The sequence below is a fragment of the Rhizophagus irregularis genome, chromosome 7 (assembly GCF_026210795.1).
Source record: "Rhizophagus irregularis chromosome 7, complete sequence".
In the NCBI taxonomy this organism is placed as follows: Eukaryota; Fungi; Glomeromycota; class Glomeromycetes; order Glomerales; family Glomeraceae; genus Rhizophagus; species Rhizophagus irregularis.
Window position 1 is genome coordinate 1,356,115 of NC_089435.1, and position 15,401 is coordinate 1,371,515.

Genomic DNA, 15,401 nt, shown 5'->3' on the forward strand with positions numbered 1-15,401 from the left:
AATGCAATTTAATATATATTAAAATAAAATAATCATTTTTGAATGAAAAATAATTAACTCTTAAGTATTCGTTCAAGAATCTGTATTGTAGTTTTTGGATCCATTAAGGATATGTATGGTTTTTAATGATAATTTTGGTGATTAATATTATTGTCTGGAGTGAAATGAAGGAAAATATAATTCTTCTTATTGTGAAAATTTTGTGATCACGGGTATTTCTCATGACTGCAAGCCAACAAAATTGCATATTTTTGGGATTCTGTTTTCTAGTTTGAATAGAAATTTGATAATTGACCCTAATATCATTATGCAAAAAGCAATTATATAAATATCTCTTATTGCTAAATTTGATTTGAAATAGCCAAGATTTGATGAAACTTTTAGAAAATTAAAAAATTTAAAGGTAATATATAAAACTTGATTATCAAAAATAAATATGAAAGATTACAAAATAATATAAATATACAAATACACGTACTAAATGAGTATGATAAAGTTATTAATTAGTAATTTAGAAGTGTATAAAGAAGAAGATTTCACTTATTAATCAGCAATTACTTATTAATTAGTTAATTTTCATCCCATTTATTAATATATTGTTGTATAGATTATAGAACAAATTCTTAATGCAAATACTGTATATAGTATTGCTTGTAAACAATAAACATAATTATATCAATCTCTTACTCAATCATATGCTAACTATTTTTCATGGGAAATGTATGCTAAAATTTGCTTGTGAATCACACATCATAAAATCCTAAAAACATTTCTAAATATATAATGGAAATATATTTAAGTTTAAAGCAAAAGTATATAGGTTGAAAAGTCCCACCATATTTTTTATTTTAAATTTATTCATCCTACTAATAATTCATTTAACAAATAATAAGTAGAATATAAAACAATAAATCAATAAAAAATATTTATGTTAATTCTCCCTATGCAATCATAAGTTGTGTTACTGAGAAACTAAAAAATACAAAAGGATTAGTATGGTGGTAAACATACTATAAACCCTACGAGAAAGTACTATCACACAAGAGAACAAGGTGTGTAGAGGTACCTCATACAATCACATGCTATAGTTGTGAAATATCTACACTAAACACTACATAAATACAACAAATAAACTTAAATACAATAAATAAATTTAAATGCAATAAATAAATAAAGTTCTCATTTAAAATCATATAAAATTAATTTGAAAATCTAAATTCAATAAATAAACTCCTATATAAAACAAATTAAAAATCTAAACAATTAATAAACTGTACACTGCCACAATGTTTATAACAACTATAGAACCTCAGTTTCTCACAGGCTACAGCAACAAAATATAATTTTGCCTAGCAAACAGAGCCATATACACATAAGTTTCTTTCACTTGTAAGAACATAAAATGATACTTACTTAACCAACATGCACTAAAGAGAAGTCCCAAAAAAAAGAGATAAGATCAACCCAAAGAAAAGAGAGAAGACTAACTAAATAAAAGTGAGAAGACTGACCTCACTAAAGAAAAGAGAAAAGAGTGACTTAAAGAAAAATGAGAAGTCCGACCTAAAGAAAAGAAAGAAGTCCGACCTAAAGAAAGTGAGAAGTCCGACCTAAAGAAAAGAGAAAATACTAAGAAAATAAATACAATAAATTTAATCAATATCAATATGATTTAGATATGAAGATATTCACCCTTAGGTAATTTTATTTTTTGGTTGGTCTAGTCCCCAACTATAATAGTATTTTTTAACTGAAGGAAAAAGAAAATAAGTAGTGTTAAAACATCACTAAAAAAAACAAAAAAAATATTTTCTACCTAAAATCTAATTTGTAATTTCGTCTGGAACTCCCTATAAAAGAAGAAAAAAAGAAGATAATCTAATTAATAAGAAAATCACCTCCAAGAATTGAACTTGGACACAAAAATTGTGGAACCAACGGTGATGGATTTTGTTGAGTTAATAAGTTATTAAGGAAAGAACTCAACAAAGGAATGAAATAAAGGGTATCACATGTGAAGAAGGAAATCACATGAGATAGATCAAATGATCACAAGAAAGGTAAATTTTACAAGACAAAGGATCTCTCTGACACCAATTAAGGGCGATGCAAACGATCCCCTTGTAAAATTTATCTATCTAAGAATGGTCAAATGATCAAGAAAGGGTAAATTTTTACAAGACAAAGGATCTCTCTGACACCAATCGCTATGCTTCATGGGCGATGCAAACGATCCCCTTGTAAAAATTATCTACCTAAGAATGGTCAAGTAATCCCAAGTTGACCAAAGGGGAAAGATTACGTCTCCATGCTATATTTGGTAAGCAATGGGCCAAGCTACGTAATATAAGTTTATTTAATTAAGATATTGGGAGATTAAAAGGAGAATAATATTCACTAAATAGGTTATTTTATAAAGTAGAGAATAAGAAAAGATGAGAATCTGAATTATGCAATTGAGTAAATAAAGAAAATGAAGAAGAATAGATAATAATGTAAATAAAATATGAAAAAGAATTGATAATAATAAATGTTTAAAAAAATAAAATATATTAAATAGATATGAAGGAAGAGAAGGGAGTTGGTTGAGAGAAATGATTATAGTGCACATGAATTTCAATAAGCGAAGAATTAGGACAATTGTATTAGTGAGAATGTTGGTATATATGAGGAGAATTATAAAAAGAATGTAAAAAAATCCGGTAAGTAATGGTAAATAAGGTTGAGATGTTTCAATGATAGGTAAAGGATTATTGTAACATTTGTTGATTGGAAATTCATTTAAGATAGTATTGATAGTATTTGGACACAAATGATAAGACATTTTGTAATTGTAAGTTATAAATTTGAATTGAAATTTAGGTGATTGTAAAAGTTTTGTAAGATTTGTAAGATTTGAAAAATAATAATATTGAAATTTGTTTTTGATTTTTTCCTTGAGGAAATTAAGGGTATTTATATATTTTTTAAAACCCTTTGAATACATAGATACATAGTGAATATATAATAATAAAATAGATAAAAAAAATCAAGATTATCTATGAGTCACAATTAATTTATAAGTTATTTAACCTAAACTAGTAATATTAATTGATTTAATGATGACTAATATGTATAATTGTGGCTTATAGTACATAGTTAATATGATTTACTCCCTATAAACTATATAATTAAAGAATATATGATATTGTGCAATATTCCCATATTATTAAAGCTTTTATTATTGTTAATTAAATAAATTTATTAAAAATTTTTATTCAAGCTAAATTTATTTTTGATATATAGTTTAGAAATTGTATTAGTATCTCTTGAGTGTACTAGTGTACTTAACACATGTGATATACATAAGATTAATTAAAATACTGTATACTATAGTATTATTTAATAACTAATTATTATAGACGCAAAAACTGACTAAAGTTTCATTTCGGCGTTTTCATATGTAAACCCGTGGGAACTAGGGAGATTATCAATTATCTGGGTTTATTTGGACTGTGAGACTGAGTTAAGAGTTAAGATTAATTAAATACTTATACTATAGTATTATTTAATAACTAACTATTATAGACACAAAAACTGATTAAAGTTTCATTTTGGCGTTTTCATATGTAAACCCGTGGGAACTAGTGAGACTGGACTGTGGGACTGAGTTAAGATACTTATATTATAGTATTATTTAATAACTAATTATTACAGACGCAAAAACTGATTAATCATTTTAGCGTTTTCATATGTAAACCTGTGGGAACTAGGGAGACTATTGACTATCTGAGTTTATTTGGACTGTGGGACTGAGTTAAGATTAATTAAATACTTATACTATAGTATTATTTAATAACTAATTATTATAGACACGAAAACTTCATTTTGGCGTTTTAAAAAATGAAAATTTGATAGTTACACAAGATCTTAGAATTTAATATTCCCTAATTTGGAGTTGAAGTGTTGTACTATGCTTATGTTTCGGACTATAAAAAAAGTCTATCTAAGTTATATAGAAAATTTGCAGGTGTAAATATAACAAATTTATATACTGATTATAATATACTGCGTATCGATATAATATTGTATGTTAGTTTGCATTATTACTCATATAAAGTCAACGATATTACAGTATCTAATCTCTAATCTTATATTAATATTTTATCTAATAAAAAAACTTATTATAATATATCAAATTTTTGGAGAAACACGTAATATAACTTGCCAATCACCCATTTTATTACTTTTTAAATAGGTAAAGATCAATTTTTATTGTAGTATATAAGATATACTATAAGATATGATTATATGAAAATACTTTGATATTTTGTTATTAGATGATGTAAAGAGACATGAGGTATAGTGTAACGATATAAAGTTTCTTCGGATTTACTCAGGTGGGCGGGATATGAAAGCAAAATGGATTTTTTTTAATTTTAGAGACTGTTTTGTTATTGAAATGATTAAAATACGCAGTAAATAGAAAGTTATTTACTATAATCTTTATTTAAAGTAGTAGAAGTTATACAAAAATAATATCCTCTTTAATTTATTAGTTAAGAGAACTGCAATTACCCATAGCAGGTCTTTGACATTTATCAAAATAGAAATAATTCCAAGTTATTGATGAAATTAGTCAAGGAATTGAATTATAATTTATACAGTGCCAATTTTATTTTTTTAATTTCTTTTTAAATTTATCCTTATTTTCACGTGATAAATATATACTACGGATGTAAAAAACTATTTCTCACAATATTTCAGTTCTGTGCAAAGACTCCGTACTTGCTTCTTTAAGTTATATTTATTTAATAATAATTAAATTTATAATATTAAGTCACTCATTTTAATAATGAATATAAATAACATTAATATGATAAAATATAGAATAAATAATAGATTATACAAAATATATAATAATTATAATTTTAGAAAATAAAAAAAATAATCAAAATAGTAGAATGATAGAAACGATTTTGAACTATTATAAAAATATGATTAGACTGAACTTATAATTACTAGTCTTTTTCGTGCATCTTCATTTTCTCTGTTAGTAGCATCTTTATACAATTCAACTGCCTTTTTATCAATTTCGGTTCCAATCTCATTCTTATAATAGCTTCCAAGTATATATATTCCATTTAAATATCCTTTTTCAGTTGATTTTTTAGATATTCAAAATGATTATAAGATTGAAACAATGCAATAACAAGTAAAGAGACTTCATATCAATGATGATGGTATGATGATAAAACAATTATTTAAATTCTTATAATAATTATTCTACAGTATTTTATTATTTTTAATTTTATATTTGATAGACGAAGATGAAGTACATAACAATCCTAATCTTCATTCAGAAGAACAAGATGAATCGGAAATTCCTGATAGTAAGAATTATTTTTAAAATGTTTAAAATTTACCATAAATTATTAAATTACTAAATTTAACGTTCTTTTAGATATTTAGATACGGATGAATTATATAAATTAGATAACATTATTATACCTGATTTTTTTTGCTTATTAAAATTATTTAAACACTATGACTTATGAGATTTTTTTCAAAATTTTTAGTTTGTAATTTGAATAATTTATTCTTTTATTTTTATCTTTTTCTTTCTCATTATATTGTTATATTAGTAGCGTAAACTGAACGCGTTTATTAATAAATTTTAAAGTATATTTTAAATTTAAATTTTATAATATCTCATGCGTGATAATATGATTCATACAAGAAAATATATAAATATATAAAAAAGTAAATTCATTAAAGTCACGGTGATCGTTAATATGAATTGTTGCAAAATTTCTTTGATATATATATATATATCCGAAATTACCAGAATTATCATAATTCTGAATCCAAATCACATGATATACTATTTGCTTTTTACGACCGCATCTTCGGTAATATAGCGCTCTCACTAACTCATATATTTTATTTACATTTAGAAGAAAAAGGGGTTTAAAATTAAATTTATAATATTCGTTTATTTAGATGTAATTTTTTTTTTAAAAAAATAATTGCCTTACAATAAAATATTCGTCATTTCGTCTCTTGTTTATGAAAACTATGTACATTTTTTTATTAAATTTTTATCTATTATTTTTAAACATCTTATTTATTTATAAAATTATAAAACACATAGTAAACAAATTTTTATATAATTAAAATTTTTTTAAGGGCTGTACAAATAAAAAATTTTACATCTAATAAAAATATAATGATGCCTTATTTTGTAAATTGTAGCATGTATAATTAATTTTAAATAAGTTATGATGTCAATATTATAAATAAATTGAAATTTCTAGAATTACTGCTTAAATTAAGTTTAAAAGTTTAAACAAGTAATAATTAGTGAATAATGTTCCTAATCAGTTATATACTTAATTCGGCCTGTGACAAAATATTTGGCGAGAATTACTTTTTTTTGAAAAAGTTTTCAAATGTTTTATTCAAACCGAAACATTTAATTTTAGTAATTTGTTTTATTATTCAAATAATAATAATCCAATAATTTATAAATAATCAGAGTTAGTTTGTCTTATAACTCTACTTTTCATTTAAATTTTTAACCAATTTCAAATTATATTCATTAATTACTAATAAGTTATACATACTTAATTGTTAATAAATTACTTTGAATTATTATTTATTGGTTGGCTCCCAGAATTTAGATCCAAATTGAATCAGAAAAACATAATTTTTTAATCACTGTATCTTATTTACATTTTTTATATTTATTTCTGTATTAATTAATATTTTAATTATGATATCCTAATCTCGTGATTCTAGACTCTAAATTCTAATTTGTTATTCTCGTATATTGAAATGATAATATTTTGGTTTAGAAAACAAATATTCCTATAACTCATAAAAAAAAAAATTAAAAATACAATAAATTCTAAAATCTTAACATTATGAAAGCACTTACTAGTATTAATATATTAAAGTCTATATATGTTTGCTATATTCGGAAATATTACTCTATAAATTTCATATTTATTATTCAGTTTTATATAAACTTCCTCATAATTATAATTGGATGTACTTGTAAGTATGGAAGTTGCATAATCTTACCATTTTTCTAAGAATTTCCCTAATACCTATGGTTATTAAAAGGAGAGGATTTTTGGTAAGTTTTGAATATAAATATGAAAAGAATTCAAATTACAGTTAAAATATTTATTTCATATAGTCAACAATATACTCCTTAAGTAAACGGTGTAAAAAAAACAATTTATAAATCGTAAGTTGACCTTTTTTCATTTGAAAATTTCGATTTAAAATCATTAACTTTCGGGCGGCAATATCATCAACTATCATCAACTTAATAATATCGATTTTTAAATAAACTTCGAGTTTAAAAGTTCATAAATTACTTTCTAATTGTGAAAGAGGGAAAAATTTAGTTGAAATCTGAGGTTATATTATTTTATCGTTATAGTCTGGAATTTTTTTTTTTATATTTTCAATAAACTTATAAATAAATTGCTGCATACTTTTGTTGCGTACTTTAGCTATATAAAATAAAATTTTTTTTATTAACATAATTGTTTAAATTTTTATCAAAAAAATCAACATCCAAATGGTCACACCGTACACTTAGCGTTAGAAACTTGATGTATATTGTATCTTAGGCTGATGATAATGAATAAACTTCGATTACGAAAATGGAAACATATTAGTGAAACAAGAAAATCAAAGTAAGAATTGAAATTCCCATGCTTTGAATCCATCAGTTTGTCACTTACTTTATATTTATTAAAGAGGACACAATGGTCAGCTTATTAAATAAAGTGCTAAAGGCGATCAAATTATATTCAAAATGCAATCCATTATAATTTTATAAATTGGATTTTTAAGTAAACTGCTTTGATTTAACATCGATATACTCTCTCTTGTTCCACCACTTGACGGTAATATTTTTTAAACAACGATCTTGTAATCAGCTTGGTGCTGGTAGAAAACATTTCACGTTAAGATGGAGTTCCATTTATGATTCAACAAAAGATGATGTATTTTATTAAGAAATATTCACAAATATATTCGTAAAAATACTTTTATTGCTCTCGAGGTTGACTTGATCATTTTATAGCCCGTTATAATCTTTCTATTTGTCAAAAAACAAAAATTGGACACATATAGATCTTTCTTTAAAAACAGAATTGTTGAAAAAAAGGTTTAAAATGCTAAAAACTATTTAGGTTGGTACTATTGGATGATTAAAATAGATTTATTTGTGTTTTAACAATTGCATCACCCGTTAAACCATTAAATTTTTGTCTTAATAAATATTTCAAGAATAGAATGCGTTAAGAATGGCAGGATAGGATGGCTAGTAAAGAATATTCTTTTACAAAAGGTGGTAAATGGATTTTAGAAGTTTCTATAGAAATAGTTTGCAATAGTTTTAGAAATGATCATCAATTAACATATGTCGAGCAAGCATCCCATTGGGTACGTTTCTTATGAAGAATTTGGGACAAATAAAATTATTTTGCACAATAAAATAAATTCACTATGAACAATTATTAAGGAACTATTCTTTTCATCCAATCAAAAAAGCAAAGTTTTTATGATTCTACTTTTGAATTAATCAAGTTCAGGAATGCAAGTTCGATTTTTTTAATTAAAAAAAATTTTTTTTTTTTAACGGAAAAATGTCAGGTTTGACGTTTTTAATTAAAAAAAAGAATTTTTTGATTTTTTTTCTAATAAAACAACATCGAGTTCGACGTCTTTTTCATTAAAAAATGTTTATTTTTTTATTCTTTTAGTGAAAAAACGTCATTAATTAAAAAACATTTTATTTTATTTTTCATTTTTTTTAATTGAAAGACGCCGAGTTTGACATTTTTTAATCAAAAAAAAAAAACTATTTTTTATTTGTTTTTTAATGAAAAAACGTCAGGTTCGACGTTTTTAATGAAAGGGTCAATGGGTCAAATGGGTTAGATTAAAATTCACCCAACCCGTTATCAGATCAGTAAGTTTATTGGCCCAACACGAAATATTCAGGTCAACCAAACAGGTCACCCAAGTTGACCCGTCCCATTCGGGAACAGCTTCAATAAATAAATTTTATAATAATACTTTAGATATTATAATTTAGTTACAAGAAATAACGATTATAATATCATTCTAAGGTAATAATATTAGTAATTTTGAAATATGATGGATTTGGATATTATACTTAAATTTACTTAACAAATTGAAAAATGGTAATGTTCAATTCTTTTTTACTTTATTGTAAAAACTGTATGTAAAGTACACAATATAAATATTTTTTATATAATAACTGATAAATAATTCAATAAATAAAAAATAAATAACAGAATTATTTAATCAATAGGTTTGAAATCATCATCAATCTCCTGAAACACTTCTTGACTAAAAATTTTAGAGCTTGTAGAACTTGTAGAATATGCTTGTTGTATAATAGAAGTATTTACTTTTTCTTGAGTTAAATTTGCTTCTTTTTGTGTTAAATTTGCTTCTGCTTGTGTTAAAGCTTTGTCTGCTTTAACAAATTCAAGCATATCATTTTTTAATTTCTTATCAATATTAGGTACTTCAAAGATACGATTTCCATCCCTATTAAATATATAATAATCATTAATACATCCAATCCATTCAGATATAATATCTTCGAGCATTGTTATATCAGGTCTACTGGAAGGATCTGAATCCCAACATTTTTTCATTAAATCTATATAACATTGTGGAGTATTTTCATCAATTTTAGGACGATCCCCTTGACAAATTTTCGAGATAAGTTCATGATCATATGCTTCACCATTAAATGGAGGAATACCTGATGTAAATTCCCACATTATCATTGAGAAACTATAAATATCACTTGCTGGTGTATATGGTTCGTATCTTAATATTTCAGGCGCCATAAAAGGTGCAACTCCCCAAGCTTCATTAACTTTATTGTCAGAATTTTGTAAATCACTATTTATAGGTTTGCATAATCCTAAATCAATTATAAATATCTCATTGTAATCTTCTGACATTAAAATATTACCGTCATGAAAATCACCATGAGTTAAATTTGATTCATGGATTACTTTAAGTCCTAATATAATTTTTTTCAATAATTGTAATTTGTCTTGCCACTTAAATTTAATTATATCAGATAAACATTTTCTAAAACTTCCTTTTTTTGCATAACTCATTACTATAATATAATCTGAATTATTTGGATCTTTGGTAATTCCAAAGAATTGAACAAATTTTGAAAATGATTTTTTCTGACATTCATAATGATACTTCCACTATACAATTAATAATATAAAAAAAATTATTAAAATATTGCAAAGGAAAATAGAATTTGCCATTAAATATAAATACTATACCTCATTCAGAAAATTACTATTTAAATTTGATGAATTATTAAGCATTTTAAGAATAACCTCATGATTTGTTTGTCTATTCCACTGCTGTTTATCAAAATTCCAACTAAAGACAGGCCCATCTGACCAGATAGCTTTATGAATTTCACTAAATCCTCCTTTATCATAATAATTAATGCTTGACAATTTATTATAAGGTATCCACTCCAAAAATTCATAACTGCTTTTAGCACTAAGTTGTGCTTCTTGAATAAATTTATCAATAAATTCATTTTTACTGGTCCACTTTGAAAAATCTTGTTGAAATCGTTTAGCATTACATTGTTGGCACCACTGGTAATCAATACGTTGTTCACATTCATTGCATAATTCAACTTCATTTTTAAAATTTACTTTGTTACTTTCAGTTGCTTTTTGATGCCAATAAAAGGCTTTTTCTAAATTTTTTTCTATTGCTATTCCATTTTCATAATATATAGCTAATTTGAACATTGCAACTTCATGACCATTTTCTGCTGCTTTTTGATACCATTGAAAGGCTTTTTCTGGATTCTTTTCTGTTCCTACTCCATATTCATAATGTATGGCTAAATTAAACATTGCTTGTTTATTACCTTTTTCTGCTACTTTTTGACACCAATAAAAGCCTTTTTCTGAATTATTTTCAGTTTCTACTTCATTTTCATGATAAAAGGCGGCTAAATTAAACATTGCTAATTCATTGTCACTTTCTGCCGCTTTTTGATACCAATGAAAGGCTTTTTCCAAATCCTTTTCTGTTCCTTCTCCATCTTCATAACACATGGCTAAATTATGCATTGAATCAGTTAAACCATTTTCTGCTGCTTTTTGATACCAATAAAAGCCTTTTTCTAAATCCTTTTCTATTCCTACTCCTTTTCTATAACATATGGCTAAATCATTCATTGCTTTTGTATTACCATTTTCTGCTGCTTTTTGATACCAATAAAAGGCTTTTTCTAAATTCTTTTCTGTTCCTTCTCCATTTCTATATTTATTGGCTAAATAATGCATTGCTTCTTCATTATCAGTTTCTGCTGCTTTGTGACATAAATCAAAGGCCTTTTTTAAATCCTTTTTTGTTCCTTCTCCCTTTTCATAACATGTGGCTAAATTAAACATTGCCTGTTTATGGCCTTTTTTTGCTGCTATTTGACACCAATAAAAGGATTTTTCTAAATCCCTTTCTATTCCTAATCCATTTTCATGATAATAGGTGGCTAAATTAAACATTGCATCCATATTACCATCTTCTTTTTCTGCTGATTTTTGATACCAATGAAAGGCTTCTTTTAAATTCTTTTCTATTCCTTTTCCATTTTCATAACATATGGCTAAATTAAACATTGCATTCGCATTATTACCTTTTTCTGCTGCTTTTTGATACCAATGAAAAGCTTTTTCTAAACTCTTGTCTATTCCTATTCCATTTTCATAGCATATGGCTAAATTAAACATTGCTTCTTCATTACCTTTTTCTGCTGCATTTTGAATCCAATTAAAGGATTTTTCTAAATCCCTTTCTGTTTCTACTCCATAATTATGATAATAGTCAACTAAATTAAGCATTGCTAATTCATTACCATTTTCAGCTGATTTTTGATACCAATAGAAGGCTTTTTCTAAATTCTTTTCTGTTCCATTTCCATTTTTATATGAATTGGCTAAATTAAACATTGCGTTTGCATGTCCATTTTCTGATGCTTTTTGATACCAATAAAAGGCCTTTTCTAAATTCTTTTCTGTTCCTTCTCCATTTTCGTAACATATGGCTAAACTATACATTGCTTCCTTAACACTATTTTCTGCTGCTTTTTGATACCAATAAAAGGCTTCTTTTAAATTCTTTTGTGTTCCTTCTCCTTTTATATAACATGTGGCTAAATAATACATTGCTTCTTTAATATCATTTTCTGCTGCTTCTTGATACCACTCAAAGGCCTTTTTTAAATTCTTTCTTGTCCCTTCTCCATTTCCATAACATAAGGCTATGTAATACTTTGCTTCTTTAATACCTTTTTTTTCTGCTTTTTGATACCAAGTAAAGGATTCTTCTAAATTTCTATCTGTCCCTGCTCCATTTCTATAACACATGGCTAAATAAAACATTGCTTCTCTTACACCATTATTTGCTGCTTTTTGACACCAATAAAAGGTTTTTTCTAAATTCCTTTCTATTCCAACTCCATTTCTATAACACATGGCTAAATAAAACATTGCTTCTTTTACATCATTTTCTGCTGCTTTTTGATACCAATAAAAGGTTTTTTCTAAATCCCTTTCTATTCCAACTCCATTTAAATAACACGTGGCTAAACTAAACATTGCTTCTTTAACACCATTTTCTGCTGCTTTTTGATACCAATAAAAAGCTTTTTTAAAATTCAATTCTGTTCCTTTTCCACCTCCATAGCATATAGCTAAAATAAACATTGCTTCTTTATCGCCATTTTCTGCTGCTTTTTGATACCAATAAAAGGCTTTTTCTAAATTCTTTTCTGTTCCTTCTCCATTTCTATATGTATTGGCTAAATAAAACATTGCTTCTTTATCATCATTTTCTGCTGCTTTTTGATACCAATAAAAGGCTTTTTCCAAATTATTTTCTGTTTTATCTCCATTTCTATAACATATGGCTAAATTAAGCATTGCTTTAATATCACCATTTTTTGCTAATTTTTCAAAAGAATTAATACATTCTTTGCAATATAATTCTTCAGTAAAAGTTTTATTGCAATACACAATTTATGATGTTTACTGTATCAGTATCTTTATCTGAAATATTTAATTCACTAATTTTGGCTTCCATTTGATTATTTATTTTACTTGAAAAAAAAAAATTATTATTTTTTTTTTCAGACAAATTTTTTTTCAAACAAAATTTCTCTTAATATTTAATGAATAAAGTTATTAAAAGAGAATAATTTAACCAAAAGTAGACATGGGACTACGAAATAAAAAAAATAAAATGGTGAATATAAAAAAGTTTTTTAAAAGAAAAAGTACGGTGTACCGTTTGGATGAAAAGTGCCAAAATTTCGAAAAATTGATTTTTCGAATTTTTGAATTTTAAAATCTCCTTATAAGGAGATTCTCCTTATAAGGAAAATCTCCTTTTATGGAAATGTAACGTTACACAAATGTCCAAATAAGGAAGTTTGTATTACCAAATTTCCTTTTTTGGACGTTTTGTGTAACGTAGATCTATCCTATAAAAGGAAAATTTCCTTATAAGGCGATTTTAAAAGTTCAAAATTTCAAAATTTCGAAATTTCAAAAAAAAATTACCATAAAAGGAAATTTTTTTTAAGATTTTTGAAATTTTGAAATTTCGAAATTTTGAATTTGAAAATCGCCTTTTAAGGAAATTTTCCTTTTATGTAAGGGATCTACGTCGCACAATATTTAATTTATAGTGCCAGCCAGAATTATAATCTCCTTATACAGAAATTTTGTTTAAAAATATTTTTTTAACAAATCTGGTGGCTAAACTATTTACCCGAATTCCGAAATCATGTGTTAATATTTATTTTTACCAAAAATTGGAGTAATCCTGGCCGGATTTAAGAAAAATATTAATGTAACGTTACACAAATTTCCAAAAAAGGAAATTTTGCTTCTCGCAAAAAATTGGAAATTTGGTTTCACAAATACTCCAAAAAAGGAAATTTACATGGCGATCACTTAATTCCGGCCAGCATTATAAATTTTTTATATTCTTTATTAATTAAAAAAATTTAATTTTTTTTAATAAACTTTTAATTTTTTTTTTAATGATCTATATATACTTTATTAATATTAAGTTCATATACCATATAAACAAATTATCATAAGCTATATCCATCCAATAGAATGCAATCATCAAAATAATAAACTTTTAATAAACTTTAACTTTTTAATTTTTTTTAATAATAATAATAATTATTATTATTATTAGCATTATATTAATTTTTTAATTATGCAAAATAATTATCAATTTTACCAATGGCTGGTATCTTCTAATATTTGTATTTGAATAATACATATTTTTAATGAAGAAAAAGCAATATATGATAAAATTTATATTAATAAAATTTTTAATAATTTTTATTTTTTTTTTGTTTTTTTATCAAATTTTCAATTATACAAAATAAATATTTATATTTAAGTGATGTATTAAATATGTTTTTAATGAAAAGAAAACAATATATAATGAATTTATTTAATATTCTTTTTAATAAATTTTTTTATAATTTTTATATTTTTATTTTTTAATTTTTCTTAAAAAACTTTTTAACTTTTAACTTTTCTTAATTTTTTTGTTTTCTTTTATCAAATTATTTTCAATTATACAAAATAATTATCAATTTTACTAATGGCTAGCATTTTCCAATATCTGTATTTAAGCGATATATTAATGTTTTTAATGAAAAGAAAGCAATATATGATAAAACTTATATAATATTCTTTTTAATAAATTTTTAATAATTTTTATGTTTTTTTTTAATAAACTTTTTTTATAAACTTTTTAATTTTTCTTAATAAACATTTTAATTTTTTTTAATAAGCTTTTTAATTTTTTTTAATTTTTTTTGTTAATTTTTTTATCAAATTTTCAATTATACAAAATAATTATTACTGATTTTATTAATAACTCAATATTTGTATTTAAGTGATATATTAAACATATTTTTAATGAAAAGAAAACAATATATAATAAACTTATTTAATATTCTTTTTAATAAAATTTTTTATAATTTTTATAGGAATATGTTTTTTTTTCACCTGCAATATGTCACATCTTCCTTTTTTTTATTTTATTTATTTATTTATTTTATTACTAAAAGAGTGGCAAAACCCAGGCTATTACAAATAGAAGGAGAAAGAATTCGAAAAAACTTAAGACTAATATATGTGTATAGACCTTTATTTGTCATCCCCTACGGGACCTCACTCTTCGATCTGTACTATTTGATAAAGTAGGACTACGCTAATAAATCAAATGGGAACCATAAAAAAAACCATCTGAGAGACTAGCGGCTATCTAAAAAAAGA

The 15,401-nt window shown here is 24.4% G+C and overlaps 1 protein-coding gene across 1 annotated transcript; it reads right to left on the reverse strand.

Moving 5' to 3' along the window:
• Positions 1-9,329: 9,329 nt before the first annotated feature.
• OCT59_027111 (uncharacterized protein) lies at positions 9,330-13,016 on the reverse strand (the record flags this gene model as incomplete). The annotated part of the gene is made up of 2 exons (XM_066136726.1): positions 9,330-10,268; positions 10,740-13,016. 2 exons carry the CDS (start codon positions 13,014-13,016, stop codon positions 9,330-9,332), a joined length of 3,216 nt encoding a protein of 1,071 aa, XP_065993187.1.
• Between the last annotated feature and the right edge of the window lie 2,385 nt (positions 13,017-15,401).